Here is a 22,500-nt window from a genome sequence, read left to right as displayed (position 1 = left end):
CATGATGTCATGCTCAGCTCAGCAGATGGCGGTGCTGAACAACAGACACGCTAACAGCGTCACAGACGATATAGTAGAACATGTAAAAAAAAATTTAATAAATGTAAACAGTCCTAAATATAACAGGGCTGAAGTGTACTGCACAATGTCTGAAAAATCTAAATAAAAAAGTACAAACTAATTAATAAACAGGTAAGCATGATAACAGAGTAAAACATTATCAGAATTACACTGAATAAAGAAATAAACACAAGGCTGTGACAGAAATAGAAACTAATGAAAACGCAGTATAAAAACATTTATTCATCTCTCAGTTAAACAATAATTTTCTCTCTTATTTATAAAGTTCCATATTTATTTGCTTTAATTGTTTTATAACAGATACTCAGACACACAAATACACAAATAAACACAGAGAAGAACAACTAACAACTAATTATTTGTTAGTTTTTTGTTCTTTCACAAAAGGACAATCAACCTTTTTCAATGCTTTGAACCAGCATCTGGCTCTGAGGCTCCAGCTGTGCATGAACACGACATGCACAGTAGTTTGTAGCTGCAGACAAAAATGACTTCTGCAGCTGAAGCGTGTCTTCAGTAAAAAAATACAAAAGTAAAAACCCACTGAGACGAAAAATAATCCGCTTTAATGTTGGGAGAGAATGACACGACAAAAACAACAATAAACACTGAAAGAAGCTGATTTTTATTTGTGAAATGTTCAGTTTTACAGATTCATGCTTTACATCACACACACACACACACGCACGCACACACACTTTATGACATCAGAAACACATGCAGACATCTTTGTGTTCATGCTGCATCATCGTCCCTCTTTTAAAACAAACCACAGCTTTTATTTTGAAAACCTGAACTCCTGTAGCTGCGCAGCTTCCAGTGGAGTGAGTGACCTCGAGACTCGACGTAATTGGTGCGATTGTCCCTCAGAGAGGGAGCGCAAAGCTTCTTCTTCTCCCTGACCTCCAGCAGCTCCACCTCTGACTCACCTGCAGCACCGCCCACCTGAGCCCCGTCGCTCAGCCGCTGTGTGCCGCAGCAGTCTAAAAAAGGTTCAGGTGGAGCTCACGACGTGACAGTGTGCGTGGAGAACGGCAGCGTCTGTCTGAATCTGAACCCGCAGCCACGTGTTATTATTTGTTATTACAGTTTTTTCTGAATGCTTAAACCCTAACTGTGATTCCTGTAGCACAATCTCTAAAACTATTCAGACTTATAGCAAAACCACTCACTGAGTTTGCAAAACTAAAAGCACAAAAACTGCTTTGCACTCAGTTTGCAATTTTGTAACACACACTTTGCAAAACTGTAGGCACAATTCACTGCACAACACTCAATTACCAAATTTCCAACACACTCCTAGCAAAAGTATACACATGTATGGCTATCATTAACTCTAATTTGCCAACTGTCTGGCACACTTTCACATGTGAAAACTTTTTTAGATAATTAGTTCACTTTGCAATCAGCCTAAGCACTATAATACAGGTAAGCTGTGTGTGCGGAGTACAATGGAGGGAGCAGAAAGAGTGAGAAGTAGAGGAGGCCGAGGAAGATGACGTGGAGGTGAAGAAGTAGGATGAAGAGGACGACAAGGAGGAGCAAGAGGAAGATGAGGAGGGGGGAGAGGAAGGGTAGGAAGAGTAAGAAATAGAATTGCTGATGACATCAGAGCTACAATAGTGGACCATGTAATCAACCGTGGAATGACCCTGAGGGTAGCTGGCCAACGGGTCCAGCCTAACTCGAGCCGCTACACTGTAGCAAGCACCATAAGGACATCTTGAAATAAGAATCGGTTAGTACAGTCACTTCGCACAAAGATTTGTAGCACTGCCATATGCCAATGAGAAACACACCAATACCATTGATGTAAAAATACTGAAATTGTTACTTTACAGAATTGCTAGATGACCAGATGCTGGGGCAGAGGAAGCATGTTCACTGCAGACCAAGTAACCCATATAGTCATTATGGCGACTGCAAATAATCCTATACTTGGAAATGAACACTTGTGTTTGTTTTGATGTGTTTGAATAAACACCAGTACTTGAAGTTTGGATCCCTCTATGCTTATGGATCTATGACAGAAGTATGAGCTCAAACTGACATAGCCTACCTTGTGCACAGAGAAAGCAAAAGCCAGATGTGTTTTTATTCATACCATCAGTGTGCAGTTGGCGCATTGTGTGCTTACCAGAGGTGGGACCAAGTCATTGTTTTGCAAGTCTCAAGTAAGTCTCAAGTCTTTATCCTCAAGTCTCAAGTCAAGTCTCAAGTAATGTCAGGCAAGTCAGAGTCGAGTCTCAAGTCACTGGTGTAAAAGTCCGAGTCAAGTCACAAGTCTGAAACTTTGAATTTCAAGTCCTTTCGAGTCTTTAAAAAAAACAAACGAAAAAATAATGTTGCAGTTATGCTAAATGTAAATATTAGACCATGTAATTTTTTAATCTGTGTTTTTCTCAACACATGACAAAATAGTGAACGTAGAAAATATACACAAATTGTGAAATTGCACCTCTTTAAAATGCAGCTCAATTAAACCTAGCTCCAAGAATAATTTTCACCGACAGTTCTGAGATAAGCTGCATGTTATTCTTGGATGCGGTTGTAGGACCGGCTTTAAAATCGCATGACAAAAATATCATACATATTAAAAAAAAACTGAATCACCAACGTAGCCTGGACAACATTTGCTAGTTAGATGAAGTCAGCTATCTCATCGTAGCATATTTATATGCATATTAATAATCATACGGTTCTTGGAGTGAGTGCATACACTCATGAAGTTTAGTAACTTCAGGTCACTGCAACAAGCCCAGGTACAGTTTACCGACGGATGGGTGCAGGACCTTGAAACGCACCGTGTAGAACGACAGACCATCGTACGTATCATAAGTTTACCAGTCTCACAAATCGTCGTCATAAATACACATTCGTTAACCGTTTATTAATAGGACCTTTGAGCTCAACGGTAATTAATTAGTAGTGGAAATAATTTCTGGTAGCATCACAGAAATGTAGCAGTGACAATAATATTGTATGCTGTAATCGTACTGGGCAATTAGTGATACAAAACAACTGTTTTACCCTGTGAATAAAAGTATATGTTTTTGTCAATGTACCATAATAACAGAAGCGAAACGCAATATTGTGTCAGGACAATTCACTATTTATGCACAATAAACAAAGGAGCATAGCGCGACAATTTCTGTTCAGCGCCAGACTTGCTTGTAACCTATATCACCAATTATGTTATGAAAATGACGTATTAACTACAACAGCAGACTGACCTTTGTGTAAATGCTTGGAGCAGACTAACCTGTGAGCTGGAGTGTTCTGGGACGTTATATTTGATCTTTGAATGGCTGCAATCCAGGCCATCTGTCGCGTCTTTGTTACTTCGGAAACATGGCTCGAACAATTTCTCTTCAACGACGTAATCCGATAACAACCGATCTCTTTACCCGTCGGCTTCCCGTGGCTGTCATGCGACCGGCTATTGCAGTTAATAATACAACAGCTTCTTGACATTTTTGTGTTTCTTTTTATCGCTGTGATTTCAATTGAAAGCCTGCGTGCGCTAGTACCTCTTGCCACGAGTTCCCAGAATCCTTTGCGGTTCTACCCGTGAATGACGTCACATTTTCAATCTCTATATAATATGCATGTTAAATTTTATATTTGGGGTAAAATATCAAGTCTTTTCAAGTAAACCGGTTCAAGTCCAATTCAAGTCCCAGGTCATTGGTGTAAAAGTCCAAGTCAAGTCACAAGTCTTAGAACATTTTTTCAAGTCAAGTCTAAAGTCATAAAATTAATGACTCGAGTCCAAGTCATGTGACTCGAGTCCACACCTCTGGTGCTTAGTAGATGATGGCTTGTGTGTACTGTTTGATACGGAAACACCATTTTTACGAAGGTGTGAAGAGTTAATCCAGCTGTGTTTGCTTTTGCAAGAGAACTAAAATGTTTTGATGATTGGGTGACAGGTTTTCTTATTTGTGTGAAGAGTTTTGCAAAATTAGCCAATAGTTACAAAAAATGTGCTTAAGCAATCAGAAAAAACTGTAATAAGAATAAATCCCACAGACGCGCAGATCGAGCAGCTCCTCCTCCCCGTTCACGCGGTGGGCGTTCGTAACAAACGTAACATTTCTAATTACGAGCTTTACCGCAGTTTTTCTGTACTTGGATCTTTATGATGTCACACAGCGTCTGTGTTGAGAAACCATCAGAGTCACAAACTTTAGGGTGATAAAGGCCTCGCGTCCACCGCAGGAGCTCTCCTCCAGGACCAGGCACCTTCGGGGGACCAGCACGCGCCGGTTGACAAAAAGACTAAACGGCACTGAGGACCAATCATCTCACAGGGAGACAGGGGGCGGGGCGTTACAGTTCTTGTGGTTGCCGCTGATACGAGTGAATCCCCAAACTTTGAGCTCCCGTGGTGTTTTTGTTTTTCTTGTTTTGGTTGAAATACTTGGAGAGAGGACGTCTCCCAGCTGGACGCGAGCACCTCAGCGGTGTTTGGGGAGAGGGGCATCAACCGCTGCCCCTCAGGGAAGCTTAGCTGCGGGTCCTGGTCCTTTGGGTGGAATCTCAGCCCCTCTCTGCAGCGCCCCCTGGTGTTTGGAGCTACTCATCATCAGTTTGTTTCCACGTAAACCAAACTGCTCATTAAAGTAAAGTTTTAAGAGCTGCTGCTGTTTCTGTGATAAATAAAGTTTCTACAGCTACATCTTACACTGAATGAAGCGCAAAACAGGAAGAGCTCTGCGTCGAGTTTGACCGTAGAACGGTTTAAAAAGGAGTTCAGTGTCCTGCGCACACATACGTTTATGTTCAGAAATGATTTTATGGTTTGTGCAGAAGATGAGAAGAAAAAAAACAGAAACAGGAGAGCTGCACTCGGGGTCCTCACAAAGACAGAAAGACAAGTATGTGTGTGTGGTGGTCCATCAGGAGACCCTCCTCCTCCTCCTCCTTCTGCTGTCTGTTTGAAGCTTCAGGCTTTTATTCTGGAAAGCAGCGAGAGAAAGAGGAGAACACATCACCGCCCAGAAAGTGTGAACATGAGCCAACAAAGACAGGAAGTAAAACATAGGATGCCACAGGAAGAACTAACTTTCAAAATAAAGCAGGAAGTAGACTCAGAAGCAGAACAGAGTGACAGAAGCAGCACTTTGAAAAATGGGATTGAAAAGCAGACTTCTGGGAAAGCACACACCTGTCAGCGCCGTCCTGTCAGCTCAGTGTCCCTGCTGCAGACGGAAGGAAGGTTTCACACTCAGTAATCAGATTACACAGAACATACTTGAAAAATCACACTGAACAAAAATTAAAAACAGCAGTGACGTCCTGAGAGTCGTGCAGCCCAATCAGCTGCATATCCAGGTAAACAGCGAGCGTGCTGATTGGCTGTCACACAGACTTACTGCGGCGGAGTGGCTCAGCTTGTCGAAGCGAAACTTCAGGTTGGATCTGGGCGAGTTCTTGTTTCTCAGCTCTGAGAGAGGAGAGAGCAAACGAGACGTGAGAACGGCTCCAGAACAGAAACGCTGGCGGTGAGCGGGCGTCGCACCTGTGGGGCTGCGGCACACGATGACCGGAGCTGAACTCTGACCTTCTACCGTCGCAGCCTGGACACGCACAGACACAGAGAGGACGCAGTGATGAGGGTCTGCGTTACAATGCAATAACACTGAGCTGAATGTAGCGCTGAGCGTGTTTTCTCACCAGGTGTGTGTCGTCAGCTGGGATGCTGAAGCTGCAGGTGCTGGATGTCGACCTGGAAATCTTACTGCTCTCCTTCTTCGTGTGAATCCTGCCCGTGAAAGTGAAAAAGTGATGACGTTTTTTGTTTCGCAGTGAAAACTGAAACATCTGCTTCTTTCACTTGCTGCTGCTTCTGCTGCACACACCTGTCCCGCTGCCCCGCCTCTGGAGAGCTAGGATTGGACGGCAGCTCTGGCCTCACCTCCAGCATCGGGTTGCAGCCGTCGAAGCTCCTCTGCTCACCGAGGAGGCTGAGGAGGCGTATCAGAGACAGGAGGAGGCGGGGTTAATGTCCTGGAGGCAGGTTAAAGCTGTTAGCTCAGCAATACACAGCACACCTGTCGAGACCAGCTCTCCTGAAGGTGCACCCCCACCTGTGCAGCCGTGCTGACATGCACACTGGTGGGTTTGAACTTTACTGTCCAGGTAAACAAACTGAGAGGCACGTTGGGCAGCGTTACCTCCTCTGGCTGTGCTTCTCTGTTTGGCTGTCGACGCTCAGCAGGCGAGGAAAAAGTCCCGAGCGCCGCTTCACGGGAGACTTGACGTTACACTGCCAACGCAAAGAGTCCAGGTGTCAACGGGGGCCGCTCACAGACGAGCGGGGTTCAACCTGCTCCTTCAGTTATCTGCAGAACGACTCACCTCCACGTTCAGGTGTGCCAGACCCCCCCCACTCAAACTGGTGGGCAGTCCAACCCCGCCCCTCGACATGGTCTCCATGGAGACGCTCCTCCCTCGCATCGCCCTCTGAAATGGAAAAAGATTTGGCTTCTTCCTGCCCTTGCCTTTCAGAATAAAAGCTGTAGCTATCTCCACAGTGTGACTGTGACTCTAATACAGAAAGCAGCTGTTTGCAACTTCAACAAAACCTTATCTCTGCTTTTACTGGCTATGAAATTCATGTTTTTCCTAATAAATATTTCTTTGTTGTTGTAAAAATGATTTTCTTACTAATTAAACATAATGTTGTGGATAAAGACTGCACGGCTTTAACTTCACTATCACTGAAAGTTGGATGGAAAAATGCACAAGTTCCATAAAGTAAATAAAAAAGAAATAAATTTACTTCATAATTCATTGATGAGGGAAAATATAACATGCTCTATATAACATGTCTATTACTGTGTCAAACACATTTACGTGGACCAAAAACTGGGAAATAAAACTGTAATAGTGACAGATCACGTGCTGAGGTAAGAGTCCGGCGTCACTGACAGTAGCTCCAGTCTAAAACACGCTGCTGACACACTAACATTCACATTACAGCTTTTACTGCTTGTAAAGTGGGACTACTTTCCTCGGTGGAGGTATGTGAGTTGGATTGGTTCTGGAGCATCCCATAAAACCATCATTTCAAAGCACGAGAAGAAGAAGACGACAGGAGGAAAGGTCAACATTCACCTTGATGGACTCCAGCAGTCCTCCGTGGGCCTGTCCGTTCTCCCCTCGGCCCTCCTCCTCCGGCCCTGACGTCAATCCCAGCATGCTCTGGGAGCGTCTCTGCAGCTCGTCGTGGAGGCTGTCCAGGAGGGCGGCGCGGGTTCGCTCCTGACGGAGACGCAAAGAATCATGAAACCCCTCATGTCCTTGCTGTGTTATTTCTCTAAAGTTCAGGAGGTGTCGCAGATCTTCTGCACAGGCGAGCAGCTTTTAGAGTGTCAGGCTTCTCTGCAACATCACTGACTTTATGTTTAATATGAATCATTTTTCTCTACTGTCACTTATAATCGAAACCAAAACAAATCACTCGAGCGTCCATCAAGTACGCTCGCAGTCTGAACAGTGCAGCGAAATGACAGACGCACTGCAGGAGTTTACCTGCAACATAATTATTCCTTTGCTTCCTGTAGAAGCGGACGTGTTTCTCTTTATTCTGCTGGTCCTGCCTTCATGTGTTTGTAGGTTCATATAAATACAAAGAACTAACGCCCGGTAATTAAATACTTCCTGTCACATCATGAGCTCAGTACTGAAATCTGTTACTGTGATTGCATCACTGCGTCTGTCTTATTAGACACACGGTGTGGTTGTGACTCTGGGGGACGGCCTGCAGCTCTTTCTACCTCGAGTCGGGCGAAGCGGTCGCTCTTGTAGCAGGCCAGCTCTGCGTTGATGAGTTTGGTGAGAAGAAACTCTCTGAACTCTGGACCCTGAAGTACAAAACGCAGCAGACTTAACCACAGCTCTCAGATCAGCCTCACGTTCCTATGAAATGTCCGACAGCCTCACCTTTTTAAAGACAGGGGCGGGGAGGGGCGGGCCAAAGGGCGGGACGTCCTCTCGCGCTGTGACGGAAACCTGTCAGTCAGAACAGCTGTTGTAACTGGTGGAGTGAAACAGGCAGATCTGTGTCTGATCCCCACCCACGCAAACCCACCCAGCTATGAGCAATAATAGAGACGCTTCCTCTCCTCAGTAAGAGAAGGAGGAGCCTCTGGTGTGAGGCTTCATCTCCGTTGTTGTCATGTTTCAGAGGCTGATAGAGAGATCTTCAGCCACCACGAGGATTTGGGTTTGTTTCTGTGAATTCAGATTAAAGCTCGTCTTTGATTCCCAGATTAAACTGCCATGCCATGAACCTCACAGACGACAGAGTCAAATCTATAAAAAACCTCCATCATGGAGAAAAGGAAGCCGGCGTGTACCTTGTAGGAGGTGGTCTCAGAGCACGGCTCCTCCGCCTGCACCACGATGAAGGCGTGGAGGAAGTTGGAGGCGATCATGTCGGGGACGAAAGGGGTGGCCTCTTCTTGAAAAACCAGCGCCACGATGTCATTTCCGATGTGCCGTTTCCTCTGCAGCTGAAGGACAGAGTGATGCTGTTACGTGCAGTCGTGACGGCTCATAAAGTTTATGAAGCACAGCAACAACTTCAAAGTGCTTCTGTCACACTGTTACAAGACAAACTGTCAGTCAGTGAACAACAGTCTGACTGAACACGCTGTGTTTGGATGCAAGCAGGTGCAAACACTGAAGCATCAACAGCTGCAGTTCCTCTGACGTCCAGCAGAGGCTCTCGCAGTGAGTCGCTCACATGTTCAAACTTTACAGCAGCAACAAACACGTTTACAGGCTGATACTAAATAAATAAATAAAACCATTTTTGGTTCTAGATCATGTCCCCTGTAGCTGCTAGCTTCACCTGTTTGTGCTGTTGGTGTAGACCAGTGTTGGTCAAGTTACTTGAAAAAAGTAATCAGTAACTAATTACTGATTACTTCCCCAAAAAAGTAATCCAGTTACTTTACTGATTACTTATTTTCAAAAGTAATTAATTACTTAGTTACTTAGTTACTTAGTTACTTTTTAAAAACACTATTTACAACCTGAAGAGGTGATAAAGCGATAGATCTTTTTAAAACTTGTTTTATTAGTTTTAATCTTTTAACTTTATGCATCAAGCAAAGATTTAATTATCTGCAACATTCTCTGACTGGAAGAAATTAGTTTAACATTTAAACCTATTTCCTGCACATTCCAGCACATAAAATAAAATATTTTTTGTGTTTACACTCAGTCTTTCAAATAGATGCAAGTAAAACACAGCAGAAAATAAATAAAGTCAAAGACTCAGCGGTCCTGTTGCTCTATTTTCACCTGTAAAGCAGGAGTGGGGCAGGCGGAGGTTTACCCTGGTGCAGATGTGCAGCGGTCAGTGGAAGAATCCGTGAGTTTCTCTGTGAGTTTCCCATCACGTCGTAGCTACTCGGTGCTTGTTGGAAGTTTAGGGGTTTTTTCGCTGTAAAAAGAAGTTTTCTTCCCACGCACAGCGGACACTAATGTTTTTGTCACTTTTTATGGAATCAAACTCAAAGTAAGGTCAGTACTTCCACGCTTTAAACGCTGCACGCTCATACTCTCTCTGCACTCGATATATGATCCATTGTTGATCTGCACACAGCTGTTGTCACGAACGGCGCACTCACTTACGTCACTGTCATGAGACACTCTCGCAAAAAAAATCACGGTTTTAGTAACGCAGTAACGCAGCGTTCCTACGGGAAAGTAACGGTAATCTAATTACCGCTTTTGCAATAGTAATCCCTTACTTTACTCGTTACTTGAAAAAAGTAATCAGATTACAGTAACGCGTTACAAGTAACGCGTTACTGCCCATCTCTGGTGTAGACTGAGATGCTGTGATTGTGCAGACACAGGGTCACGTGATGACGAGCATCCCTTCCTGCTGCAGGCGTCTGCTTCACACGGAGCCAGCCTGCCAAACCGTCTGCTGCTGCTGCTGAGTCGCAGCCCGTCCTCCTGTTTCACGCTGACTCATTCTGTGTTTTGTTTCTCTGTCACGCCATCTTCATGCCGCCTACCTGCTGGGCGTCTCCCTCGGTGAAGGGCAGTTTGGTGGACACGTGGAACATGATCTCCTGCTGCCGGTGGACCGTGTAGATGGACTGAGACCCCGTCTGACCGTGAGACACATCCAGACCCCCCCGAAACCTGCACAGAGGAAAAGGGCACCACTCAGTCTGCAGGTGACCTGCTCTGAGGTTAACGAAAGCTATTTAGAGTTTGGAGTAAATAAATGCGATTCAGAGTGAATCAGCCATCTGTGCTCATGGAGGAGCTGGCTTCCCTCCTGATTTATTTTGGTTTGTGTGCTGATTGTTCTTTAAGAAGCTTAATCTCTGTGTGTGATGGAGCAAAGCTGGAAACACGTAACACGCAGAATGAAACAGGCGTTTAACTGAACCTTAATCTAAACAGGTCCAGTAACAAACACTCAGGGCCAGTAAATGTTTTGTTTCACTGCAGACAAACAATGAAATGTCAACACACACTGTTTAATGTGATGTCTTTGTTGTGTGTGTAAATTGGGGGGGTCCTATTCCTCTGCGGGGCAACCTGCATATGGCCAATAAAGCATTCATTCAATTCAATTCAATTCAATTCAATTCAATTAATATTCTGAGTAATAAATAAACTTTGAGTCTCGGGCTGTCTCAGGTTATTTTTTATGGGTCACTGATTACAGACCGTTTTCATTGCTCTGTGTGTTTGATTTGTCCGTCAGTCCGTGCTGGACTAAACTGTGGCACAGCTACAAAATTTACTCCGAGAGATCCGAGAAAATCCCATGGTTGTCTAATAAGGCTGCCACGATTAGTCGACTAGTCACGATTACGTCGACTATCAAAATCGTCGACGACTGATTTAATAGTCGACGCGTCGTTTGAAGCTTTGTAAGATCACAAAAGACGCAGGAATAATAGCAGGATTTAAGAGTGTAATAACGGACTGAAACAGAAGATGGCAGCACTGCGTGTACAAGGATGCCAGCTGCCGTTAAACCCCGAAGAAGAAGAAGCTGTGTCCCAGAATTCATAGCGCGGCCCAGCTCAGTTTCCAACAATGGCGGCAGCTAGTTAGTTTTAATATTACGCTTATTATTCTTTCTGGGTCACAAAATAAACGTTTAACATATTTTCAGGCGAGAATGTAGCTGTGTAAACCTCAAATATCTGCTCAGTTTATCAGGACACCGCATATTTTCAAAAGCGCTCCGACGTTTTCGGAGACGTCTGTTACCCACTAGCTCGATAGCTAGCCGGGGGCTAGGTCACTAGCGCCGTGAGAACACCGGACTCCCGGCAAATCGTTTTCAAACCCACCGCCGTCTTTCACTACTCAGGTTAAACATGATATATGAGTCACTTAGATAACTTAAAAATGTTGTTGTTTGGCTTTTTGTAGTATTTTATTTGTTCCTGAGTAAATCAGTTTGTCTGAGATTAAAGTTATAGTTTTTACACAGCTGAATAAACGTCAAGCAGACAGCTGATTATCAGAAGTGTGAGATGCTCCAGAATTTACTCCAGTGTCCTGTTATATTTTAGATAGCAAGGAGTTTATTAAACTTCACCGAAACAATCTGCAAATGTCATTAACATTTAATAAACTATCATCTTGTCTTTATTTTTAGTTAGCACCTGAAACACTTAAAGCTGTAAGCTAATGATAGTTATATAAGAGCAGATGCTGCTGGTGCAATAAGCTGTATGGATGATGATCTGATTAGTCGACTATCAAAATAATCGTTTGTGGCAGCCCTAGTTGCTACTAAAGGATCTGCTTTGGTATCAACTGACATGTTACTGATAGAAATAACTGATTAAACGTGATGATTTGCAGTTTTGTCTCGTCTCTCACCCTTTGAAGTCCTGCAGATCCACTGTGTCTCCCAGCAGCTGCAGGAACTCTGTGAAAGCCGGCGTTTCCTCGTTGTTCCTGAACAGCTCCTCCTCAGACACCTGAGGGACAGGTGACATGTCAGCTACGACCGATACACTCATCACAGAAGGTGAACTACTCTCAGATGTGAAGTGCTTATTAATGATGCCAAAGAACAAAAGACGGACTACACTGAGATTATTATTTTAAAAATAATGTTGGCTAATGTGTTTTTCATAGTTTGAAAACATTTGCTGAAACAGGTTTTACAGCAGACGAAGTGCTGATATAATCAGCAGGATCAATAACATCAACCAGGCCGTACCAGTGACCCAGCACTCCAAAACAAAATACTGGAACACAATACAAATTCTTTCACAAGGCAACGCTAAGAATGAGCGAACATCTTTATGAGCTTCTTGGGTTGGTCTGCAGTGTCCTCTGGAGTGCTTACAGCTTATATATATTTGGTCATACCATGTAAAATCACCCAGGACCTCTAAATCAGCTCATTTCGTCCATACGATAGTTGCAGCGTATTTAGTAAAACCCGTGGAAAACAGTAACAGCTAATGGAGTGCACTGATCACTAACATCAACAAACCTACGTGCTTCGGTTAGAAATCAGTCCACTAGTGGGAATAAAGAAGGAAGATGGAAACAAAAACACCGAGTGGACACAAAGCGTGAGCAGGTGGTGAGGTACCTGACCAAATCTCTGGTAAATGACTCCAAACTTGTAGGTGTTGTTCACCTCATGCTCATCATAGTTCACTATTAGCTGAGATGCCTGCAGACAAAGACAGACGTGCATCATCTCCTCTGACACGGAACAGAAACCCAGGTGTGCTGACGGTGTGGGAGCCTACCTTTGGGTACAGGACGGGACTGAACCGTAGACCTGCCGCTTCGTCGCACAGCAGCTTCGCAATGACAAACATCGAGGTTACAGTTAGAACGACGCTGAGCCTTCAAAAGTCTCAGCCTCTACCAAAGTGGGTGAGTTCAACCATAGAGGACATCATGGACCCACTTGGGCTCGAACTCGGTACAGCATGTAAAGCAGCTGTGATGACCGCTACACTATGGAACCAGTCTGAGATGCTGGTGCTTACCTTGGCCAGCTCTGGTACACTTGGGATGTCCGGCAGCTCTGCCAGAGATAATCTGTGGTAGACGCTTTTCACCCGAGATCTAATGAAACAGGAGAGACGCACCAGAAACCAAAACTTAACTCCAAGAATAAGTAACTAAATACTAGTTCTGTCCTCACACTGACTCATTGACAGTTTGTGACACAGACTTGTGTGAACACAGGCACTCGAAACCACAAAACACAAATATTTGCTCACAAGAAAACGTGAGGAGGAGCAGTCCGATCCACAGCTGGAATAATCTCTCAGGCTCAACTGAGTCACACCTGGACACCAGGTAGCGATAAAGGTTTGACCCACGTGTGGATCACATCTGCAGTTTTCTTTGGACCATAATCGGCCTTGACCGAGGGAGATGACTCAAGTCTTGCTCCCTCTACTCAGCCAGAGCTCCACCACATCTGGGCCAGATGTCAGGTGTATCGTAATATCTGGATAACACCTGGCCTACCGAACACCTGCCATGAGCCGACTCAAGTAGGGCGAGATATTTGTAGTAGCTTACATGAGCCATCAGTGCCAAAAGTCGAGATCCTGACATGTTTATGAGCCCCACCCTATCACCTGCCTCCTGTGTGACCTTAATGACCCAAAGAGCTTCCTTTGACTCGAGCACTTTAGATCTTAGAGAGCAGTCCTGAAGACTCAAGAGGAGAGGTGGCTGACTTTGTGAAGGGTGCATTAACAAAGAACTATTTCAACGTGAAATCTTAATTAAATTGAACTCGAGGTGGTTGGCCATCGGTCCCAGCTGCCTGCTCATACAGACTTCAGTCGGCTGCTGTTCTTCTTCGGGTACACTACCCGTGTGGAGCAGATCTTCTATAAATTGACCACACTGGTCAATTTATAGAAGATCTGCTCCACACGGGATCTGACTCATCTGAGAGCAGCAGCCTTGTAGGTGGACTGAGTCAAACTCTGGTTTTAGAACCTGATTATTTTAGCTCACACTGAGCTCATTTGGGCTTTTATCAGCTCATGTTCATCATCAGAGAGCTTAAACTCAGAGGACAGAGCTGTTTGGGGTAAACACACCGGTCATGGCCGCCATGATGATCTCTGTTCCCTTTTCATTTTGTCTGTGTGAGATTATTTCCTGTTTAATTTTGAAGGTTCCTTTCATTTGTTCTTTTCCCATCCACCATGGACTCAAACATTGATTGTGACGGCTGGCTCTTGGCGAAGGCGGTCGTACTTTTCTCCTCTCCTCCTCTCCCTTATCTTCCCTGCTTAGCCTCTATGTCCTTGTCTTGTCTCGTTTGTATTACTTTCCCTGAACACTCTCTCACAGTCTGTTTCTAAAACCTAAAGAGAATTATGGATTTGATCAACTGGTCTCTGAATGCTATTGACACCCTTTTCTCAACGAGAAGTCTGGGCTCGGGTGAGCCTGAGTGCCCTGGAGGGACTTTCCCTGCCGGATACACGATGGACGGGTGGCAGAGGATCGTGTGCCTGGCGGGACTGTGGATCGAGGACGCTGAAGATATCTACCTATGAACCATGATAACAGGGTTCTGGCTGATCGGAGCTGGCTTGGCCCTGACTTATCGGAGAATTAAGAAAGCGGAACCGGCTGTTCAAACCCCCCCAAGGCTGCCCGCTGGGATTGAAACGACGGGATGAGGTGCGGCTTCTCAACATGGGCTCACTGAGTGCAGCATGGTTAAGACCTTGGAGAAGCTTACGGCTGCCGTCAACACTCAGAATAAGACCTCTGAGAGTACATTGAATCACATCTTGGAGCAGCTCACTGCGGTCGTGAGTTCTCAGAATCGGCTCTTTGAGCACAAGACTGACAACATCACGGAGCGTAAGTTTGATAACATCATGGAGAAGCTCGCGGCTCTCCAACGGGAGACTGAGAGACCAGTGTTGGACTGTAGAACTGCTTTGAAATTCTCATGAGTTGTTCGCACTAAAGTAAAAACCACCATCATAATGCGGCTATCCCTTCGGCGCCAGCTGTGGGCTCAAGGCTGGAGCCGAACAACAACACCCTGATAACGACTGTGTTGAGTCTGTTCTTCCCATTCCATGCAAGGCCACCTGGGTTGGCTGGAAGACTGTTTACTTAGCCTGGCAGGGTGAAGGACACTGTCTCAGCTGAACTCTGGACACGCACACACACAGACACTGATAAGCACTCATCCCTCCTCCCTTTCCAAACGCCTTCGATGCTTGTTCCCTCCTGGAGGACACGGCGGGTCTGGGCCCAGACCCATTTCACTGCAGGGCAACTTGCATGTGATGAATAAAGTTCTGATTGATTGAACATTAGAAAGAAAGCAGGGTTTCCCATCTTTTCTTTACAGTCTGTAGTCCCTTGCCATGAAAGCCTGTCATGTTACCTGATGATGACGAGGAGGTGCTCGTGCTCCTTCTCCTGCTCGTGTCTCACAGACAGCAGCAGGTTTCCCACGCTGCTCGATGAGCACGAGAAGTTTAAATGCTCCTGACAACAAAAGAGAAGGACGTCAACCAATCAGGTGACAGCAAAGGATGAAGATGGATTTAATCAAACCTCACCCTGCCCAAGAAGTGCTTCCTGTACGCCCGAGCAGCCTCGTTGATCTCCTCCAGATGGTACCCATAATCCCCTGGGGCGGTCTCTTCCTCTTGTCTTCCTTCCTCCTCCACCTCCTCCTTCCCCCTGCTGGCTGCAGAGGGAGGAGGAGCATCAGGATCCTCGATCCAGTAGCCTCCAAACTCAGGTAGGATCACCTGAGGGTACGCCCCCCCCCTCTCCAACACCTGCAACACACATTCAGACAGGTGTGAAACAAAAGCACACACCTCACCCCTCAGCAGGCTTCCTGCAGCCGGCAAATCAGAGGAAAGTGAGAGTTTGAGTCATATGGAGGCGGTCCAGTGGAGAATCTAGTCTCCCCCCCCCCCCCCCCCCAAGATTGTTAGCTGCTGTCAGTATGAACAAAATGACTATAATAAAACTTTCCTCTCCTCTTATTGGCTGACGCACCCCTGATCTGACTTCCTGTTACGCCTCCTTTTTGAAAAAAACAATTAGCAGTAATGTTCAGCTTTGTGTTTTGAGCTGTGTTAACATCGGTCTCACCTCCTCGATCCTCGGATAAGGAATGTAGTCGTCCTGAAACAGAAAGACGGAGACGTCAAACATGTGTTGGACACACGAGGAATCAAAGCTGTCCTTTCATCACTGACTGACTTTACTTATGTAAATGTGCTGTTTTTATGTTTGAAGTCATGAACATAAAAAATATCCATGAGATGGACTTACAGTGAAAAAGCTTAAACATGAACACAGATGCATGAAGTGGAATGATGCAGACATGCAGGCGACCACAGGAGGGATGACGCTGAGCAGGACGTTTATTCAAAACAATCACTGAGACACAACGAGGAGCTCACAGCCTCAGCGTTCACCGCGGTCGACCACAGCCGCCATCACTGCACCCGGCTAGCTTTTGTTTTGTGCTGCCACTCCAGGAAACAAACCCGAGTGCAGCTAAGATAAACTCGTCAGCGTGTTTGTCACATGGTCCTCCTGCGTGTAACGCAGACGTGATCATCATCACACTGTAGAACCACCACAGCTAGCTGCTAGCATTAGCACTCCGCTCTTATTCCAACATGTGAAAACCACGCTGATCACGTCCATCTTTTATATACAGTCTGTAACAATCACAGTGGTCATTTCCATCTTTTAAGTACAGTTTGTTCTCAGCTGAGTCGGGTGATGAAACTTCGATCAGGCTCTCACACCTGCTGAAGGTTGGACTTCCCCAGGTTATCTTTATGAGCATGAATGAAATGAAGCCGTAAAAGTGAGCGCGGGTGGATATGAGGACAAACAGACAGATGGACAGACGTGCCTTCTGTCTCTGAGGGATTGTCTTCATCTCTGCAGCTTCTGGCACCTGCTGCAGCAGAGACGGGGAGAGAGACGTGATGAAGACTGTTTCACCTGAACACGTGAAGCTGTAAAACAGCTCACAGAGGTTCAGTCTGATTCATTAAAATAAGAAACAGCTCGCTAATATGGGAGGAAACAGTGTGTTTACATGGAACTACTTTCAGCTGCGGATTAATGCAGATTTGGTGGATTATATGTGCACTGATGGAGGAACATTTCAGCCACTGGTGGATTTTTAGAGCTTTTGTGAGGCTAACAGGATTAATGTGAAGCTTTGATAAAGACGAGCTTTAACCACACAAACATCAGCTGAAGAGTTTTTCTGACTCTGACAAACAAATTTCACAAAATTAAAGAAAAAGTAAACAAACAAAAAAAAAAAGACAAATTTCTTTACTTCACAAAAAATATGTTAAAAATTAATTTCTGTTATTTAATAATTAGCAATGGTGTGTTAATGTTTTACATATCAGGACATAATAAAAATCTCTTTGATTATTTATTCAACCAAAACAGAACCAAAGTGAAGAAACACTGAGCTGTTGGGTAAACAGGAGCGTGATCGACTCAGAGGTTTGTAGCTCTGCAGCATTCAGGTGTGTTAACACAACGACACCTTTCACCTGAGGTCCCAACAGCTCCACCTCTATAGGCCTCAGTTAGCAGGTCAAAGGTCAAAGTTTGCAAAGCTACAGCTGATCAAAGACTTCTGGAACAAAGCGAGACCAAAGAGTTTGTTCAAAATCAAAAAACTAACACATGCAGCGGTGATGAACCAAAGTGTTCAGAGTCAGGGTGCGGACGTCTGTCCCACAGCTGGACCAAACTGGGTCATCAGCAGGTCACAGATCCACACACAGCCATGCAGCTCTCTGTGCATGCACAGCTCTCTGTGCATGGCTGAATGAAACCTCAACGAGCTGAAGCAACGCTGTGAAGGCGAGTGGCCCACAGATCCTCCACAGTGGGAGACACACAGAAACCCTCGCTGCTGAAGGATTTATTGTGTTTAATAAATAAAGAGAGTGTTACGTGTTGCTGTTGTCTAGTTCAGAATCTGCTGATTCTCCGGTTGTTTTTACTTAAACCCTGCAGCTGTTTGTCATCAGTCACCGGGTGACTTATCTGAGGAAACAAGCAGGAAAAATCCAACTTATTTCCCTGTTCAGGGCTACGATGATGATGTGCGATGAGACGTAGAGGTGCAGGTGTAACAGGAGCACATCCAGAGAGAACAAGAAGCATAAAACAGGATAAAACATATAAAAGAAAGAAAGAAGGGGAAATAACACGCCTTAGATGTGTCGCGTGTCCAGAGATATTACAAAGATCCAAAGTGACGGATGAAACGCCGCAGCGTCGTTGTGTCATGTTTGTACCTGATTTAAAGGCTGAAACCTGGTTTTGTTCTGCTGGAAGCTAAATGAATATTGCATGAAGCCTGTTGTTTGTCGGAGAAGCTGCTCCGGATAAGGAGAGAATTCATTTTGAAGAAAAGTCTTAAAAAACACGCACACACACACACACACACACACACGCACACACACACACAGACTCACACTCTTACCTCCATCTTGTCCATCATGTCAAAGAAGTGAGCCGACTGCAGACACACAAACGGGGTCAAAGCTGTTTATTTGTGTCTGTTGGATCATTTACGCTTAAAAGTTCATTTCTGAGGATTTTTCTGGTTTATTTGAACCTGCTGAGGTTCCTGTTCAGCTCCATGTGGTCTGAATGACCTAACAGTTCATAAGTTTGTGGAAATATTGGCTCTGTACACCCCACAGTGGATCCATCCAGGTGTGACTGGCCTTCAGCTTTAATTTGAAGCATTTAATTAAAGTGTTGCATTGACGGTTGAAGGCAGGCAGGTAAAACATCATCAGAGTGCTGAACTTGTTGCTGTTCACTGAAATTCCTCATATGACCTCCAAAGAGGGTAAAGAGATTAGCTCTTATCTGTCAGCACTCTTCCTGAGGGCTGTGTGTAACACTCCCACAGATGTGTCAGATCCATGCTGATGGAAAACAGCTTCACCCGTCTGACCAGGTCAGGAAGACTCAGGTCAGACAGAAGGTGCAAACCTCTGGTTACACTCAGGAACATCTGCACAGGTCTGAAAGATGAAACCAGGATGAAGCTGGAGCAGACTGATGAGGAGAAAAGATCCCATCATCTGTCTGTCGAGCCTGTACGGCTGCAGAGGGCTGGTGTTCCTGGGTGAAGCGGGCTGTAGCCTCTGCTCCGTCACACGGAGCGTCACAGCGCAGATGGAGGCTGAGAAGCTTCTCAGGAGTTTCTCACCATAAAGAAAAGAGCTGATCTCAGGTCAGCAGCTTTTCTGTGATTAAAGTGAGGCCCACCAACCCTCCAGCACAGCAGCTCTCACTGCCATCTTTAGACCTTTCGCTGCTCATCTCCACCCACTCCACCCTGCCTGCTCTGCCTTCTCTTTGGATGGCTGACCTCATCCACCTTCACTGTGGTGGTGCACAGAGGCAACATTACAAGGACCTGCTGTTGTGGTGAGACGGTGACTCCGTCTGAACAAAAGTTGTTAAAAACATAAATAAACAAAAACAATGTTTCTGATTCCTGCAGCTCATTAAAACTGAAAGCGATGTGAAAGCAAAGTTCATGAAATGTGCAGATGAAAATAAATGGCTTGTTACCTTCATGGTGGGGGGTGCGGTGCGGGGCGGAGAGGGGGGGGCGTCAGCCACAGGAACATTGGAGATGGCGAGGAGCTCCTGTTTGCTGAAACACAGGAAGAAGCACGAGTGAGCCGACCCGGCGGCGCCGTCGTCAGAGCACGCCAGCGTCACAATAAAGTTTCTATTCAAGACAAACGGAGCTGTGATTGGTCCAGCAGCCACACCACCCAACAGGTGAGAGGAAAGGTGAGAAATGTGTTCGCTGTTAGGAAAACCTTCAAGCTTCATCGCGGCGGCAGAAGGCTGAGCGGGAATTCTTTTGCTCTCATCCAAAAGGCTTCTTCAGCTCTAAAAGTCTTAAGCCATCAGTGGGAGCAGGTCACCATGTGATCACTGGTCACACGGGTCACAGTGTGGGTGGGCTTAAATCACCTGGAATGGCCTCAGGGCTTCGTTATTTATATTTATTACTTATAGTTAAAAGTCACTGATGCTCCTGTTTGGTGTCCAGCAGCCTCACCTGTGATCAGTGCTCGCGCTGTGACTGGTGACCTGCTGACCTGTGGACGCTCTCTGGGGTCACCGTTGGTTTATGTAACAAAAACTGTGGTGACGGGGAGCAGTGGGTCAAAAACGCTGAAACGAGTGGCTGGCCCACAGATCAGCAGGAAAGTCCTTACAGAGGTCAAAGGTCAGAGGACCATGTTGTGTTTTTGCAGCCACAGATGGCGCCACCTGGTGATAGAACGCAAACCTCAGGGATTGTTTTTCAAAACAAGAGTGTAAACTCTTTCAGAAACTAATGTAAAATGCTTTTACTTTGAAAAGATTCTTCAGGAATTATACCGAGCTCTGATTGGTGCCGAGGTCGATGTCTGAGGAAACGTTTTCATTTTCATTTCAGCTGCATTTATTGTTTCACTGTTTGTAAACAGAACAGACGTTTTCCATATTTCTGCACACGCAGCTGCTCGTCTACACAGCCAATCATCACAGCCGTCACCTGTGACTGTGCCGCGCTTATAGGGCGGAGCCTCTGCACAGGTGATCACAGCACAGGTGCGTCATCTATGATGTGACGCGTTACACAAAACACATCTGGACACACTAACATCAACACCCTGGACATGGACACACACACATGCACACACACACACACACACACAGACACACACAGACACACACAGACACACACACACAGACACACACACACACACACACACACAGAGACACAGAGACACACACACACACACACACACACACACACACACACACACACACACACACACACAGACACACACACACACAGACACACACAGACACACACACAGACACACACACACACACACACACACACAGTCACACACACACACACACACACACACACACACAGACACACACACACACACACACACAGACACACAGACACACACAGACACACACACAGACACACACACACACACACACACACAGACACACACACACACACACACAGACACAGACACACAGACACACACACAGACACACACACACACACACACACACACACACACACACACACACAGACACACACACACACACACACACACACAGACACACAGACACACAGACACACACACACACACAGACACACAGACACACAGACACACACACAGACACACACACACACACACACACACACACACAGACACACAGACACACACACACACACACACACACACACAGACACACACACACACACACACACACACACACACACACAGAGGCCCTGGGGTGTAAATAAAAGTGTTAAAGTGAATTCATTGATTATTGTTTCATCACCTCTGAGCAGCACCTGCCATAAAATATACCTGCTGCCCTGTGTGTGTGTCTGTGTGTGTGTCTGTGTGTGTGTCTGTGTGTGTGTGTGTGTGTGTCTGTGTGTGTGTGTCTGTGTGTGTCTGTGTGTGTGTGTGTGTGTGTGTCTGTGTGTCTGTGTGTGTGTGTGTGTCTGTGTGTGTGTGTGTCTGTGTGTGTGCTGTACTTCATCATTACCATCATCTGTCACAGAGCAGGAGTGTTGAGTGCAAACACAGAGCAGCCTCCACGCTGTATTCAGCTGCACCACCCGACCAGGACACCATCAGTTTTCTTCACCTTCAGGCAACGCTGCTTATCTGCTCGCCGTGGTTGCCATGGTTGCATCAGGTGCCCCCATGAAGACCAGTTTGACTTGGTTTAAGCTTTTTGGGGCGCTGCCATCATAGTGCATGCTGGGATTGTTGATCTAAACACAGAGCCTGATGACTCGTCATGTGACAGCATGTGAATCTCGCTGAGTCACCTTCAATCATCTGGACGCTCCGATGACTCATATGAGTTTAAATATCGCCGAGCTCGACTTGAATGTTGATCTGCTCTAATACTCAGGCTCGCAGTACTACTGGGAGATCAATAACCACTAACTGAGACCTTTGACTTAAACAACAGCTCAGGTTTAAATGCTGATACACAAACAGCTGCAGTTCCTCTAACGTCCAGCAGAGGCTCCGGCAGCCCCGTCGTTTGCAGCCTGACATACAAACTGGTTCCTGCAGATCGTTTCCACCTTCCACCTGTTTAAATCGTATTAGGACATAAAGTTTGCATGATTAGGGGCGTGGCCTCTCTGCCTGGCAGGTGGACGGTGACACAGGTGGCTATAGTTGCTTGCTGTTTGCTAGCTTCACCTGACCTGGATCTCTGGGCTGTTTGTGCTACTGGAGCTTTTTTACTTTCATCATGTGACCAGTAATATGGCCGCTGGGAGGTTACTGTACTAACAGA

General features: G+C 45.6%; 1 protein-coding gene across 1 annotated transcript in view; it reads right to left on the bottom strand.

Annotated features, from left to right (window-relative positions):
- Nucleotides 1-2,961: 2,961 nt before the first annotated feature.
- Nucleotides 2,962-22,500, bottom strand: part of LOC308387677 (rap1 GTPase-activating protein 2-like) — a 44,492-nt gene continuing 24,953 nt past the window's right edge. The window contains exons 3-24 of the mRNA XM_080867896.1: nt 19,714-19,798; nt 18,605-18,640; nt 16,219-16,251; nt 15,672-15,896; nt 15,494-15,597; nt 13,101-13,179; nt 12,855-12,908; nt 12,692-12,775; nt 11,965-12,065; nt 10,125-10,254; nt 8,448-8,603; nt 8,032-8,100; nt 7,866-7,952; nt 7,204-7,350; nt 6,445-6,549; nt 6,261-6,352; nt 5,946-6,050; nt 5,761-5,848; nt 5,606-5,663; nt 5,460-5,530; nt 5,252-5,285; nt 2,962-5,042 (exon numbers count right to left, since the gene is read on the bottom strand). Of these exons, the coding sequence (XP_080724022.1) occupies nt 5,274-5,285; nt 5,460-5,530; nt 5,606-5,663; nt 5,761-5,848; nt 5,946-6,050; nt 6,261-6,352; nt 6,445-6,549; nt 7,204-7,350; nt 7,866-7,952; nt 8,032-8,100; nt 8,448-8,603; nt 10,125-10,254; nt 11,965-12,065; nt 12,692-12,775; nt 12,855-12,908; nt 13,101-13,179; nt 15,494-15,597; nt 15,672-15,896; nt 16,219-16,251; nt 18,605-18,640; nt 19,714-19,798 (1,921 nt within the window). The 3' untranslated portion in view covers nt 2,962-5,042; nt 5,252-5,273. The remainder of the gene's footprint in view (nt 5,043-5,251; nt 5,286-5,459; nt 5,531-5,605; nt 5,664-5,760; nt 5,849-5,945; nt 6,051-6,260; nt 6,353-6,444; nt 6,550-7,203; nt 7,351-7,865; nt 7,953-8,031; nt 8,101-8,447; nt 8,604-10,124; nt 10,255-11,964; nt 12,066-12,691; nt 12,776-12,854; nt 12,909-13,100; nt 13,180-15,493; nt 15,598-15,671; nt 15,897-16,218; nt 16,252-18,604; nt 18,641-19,713; nt 19,799-22,500) is intronic.

The sequence above is a fragment of the Rhamphochromis sp. 'chilingali' genome, assembly GCF_963969265.1.
Source record: "Rhamphochromis sp. 'chilingali' genome assembly, chromosome: 19".
Lineage (NCBI taxonomy): Eukaryota > Metazoa > Chordata > Actinopteri > Cichliformes > Cichlidae > Rhamphochromis > Rhamphochromis sp. 'chilingali'.
Note: the sequence above shows the minus strand (reverse complement) of the source record. Positions and strands in the feature narration are given on the sequence as shown.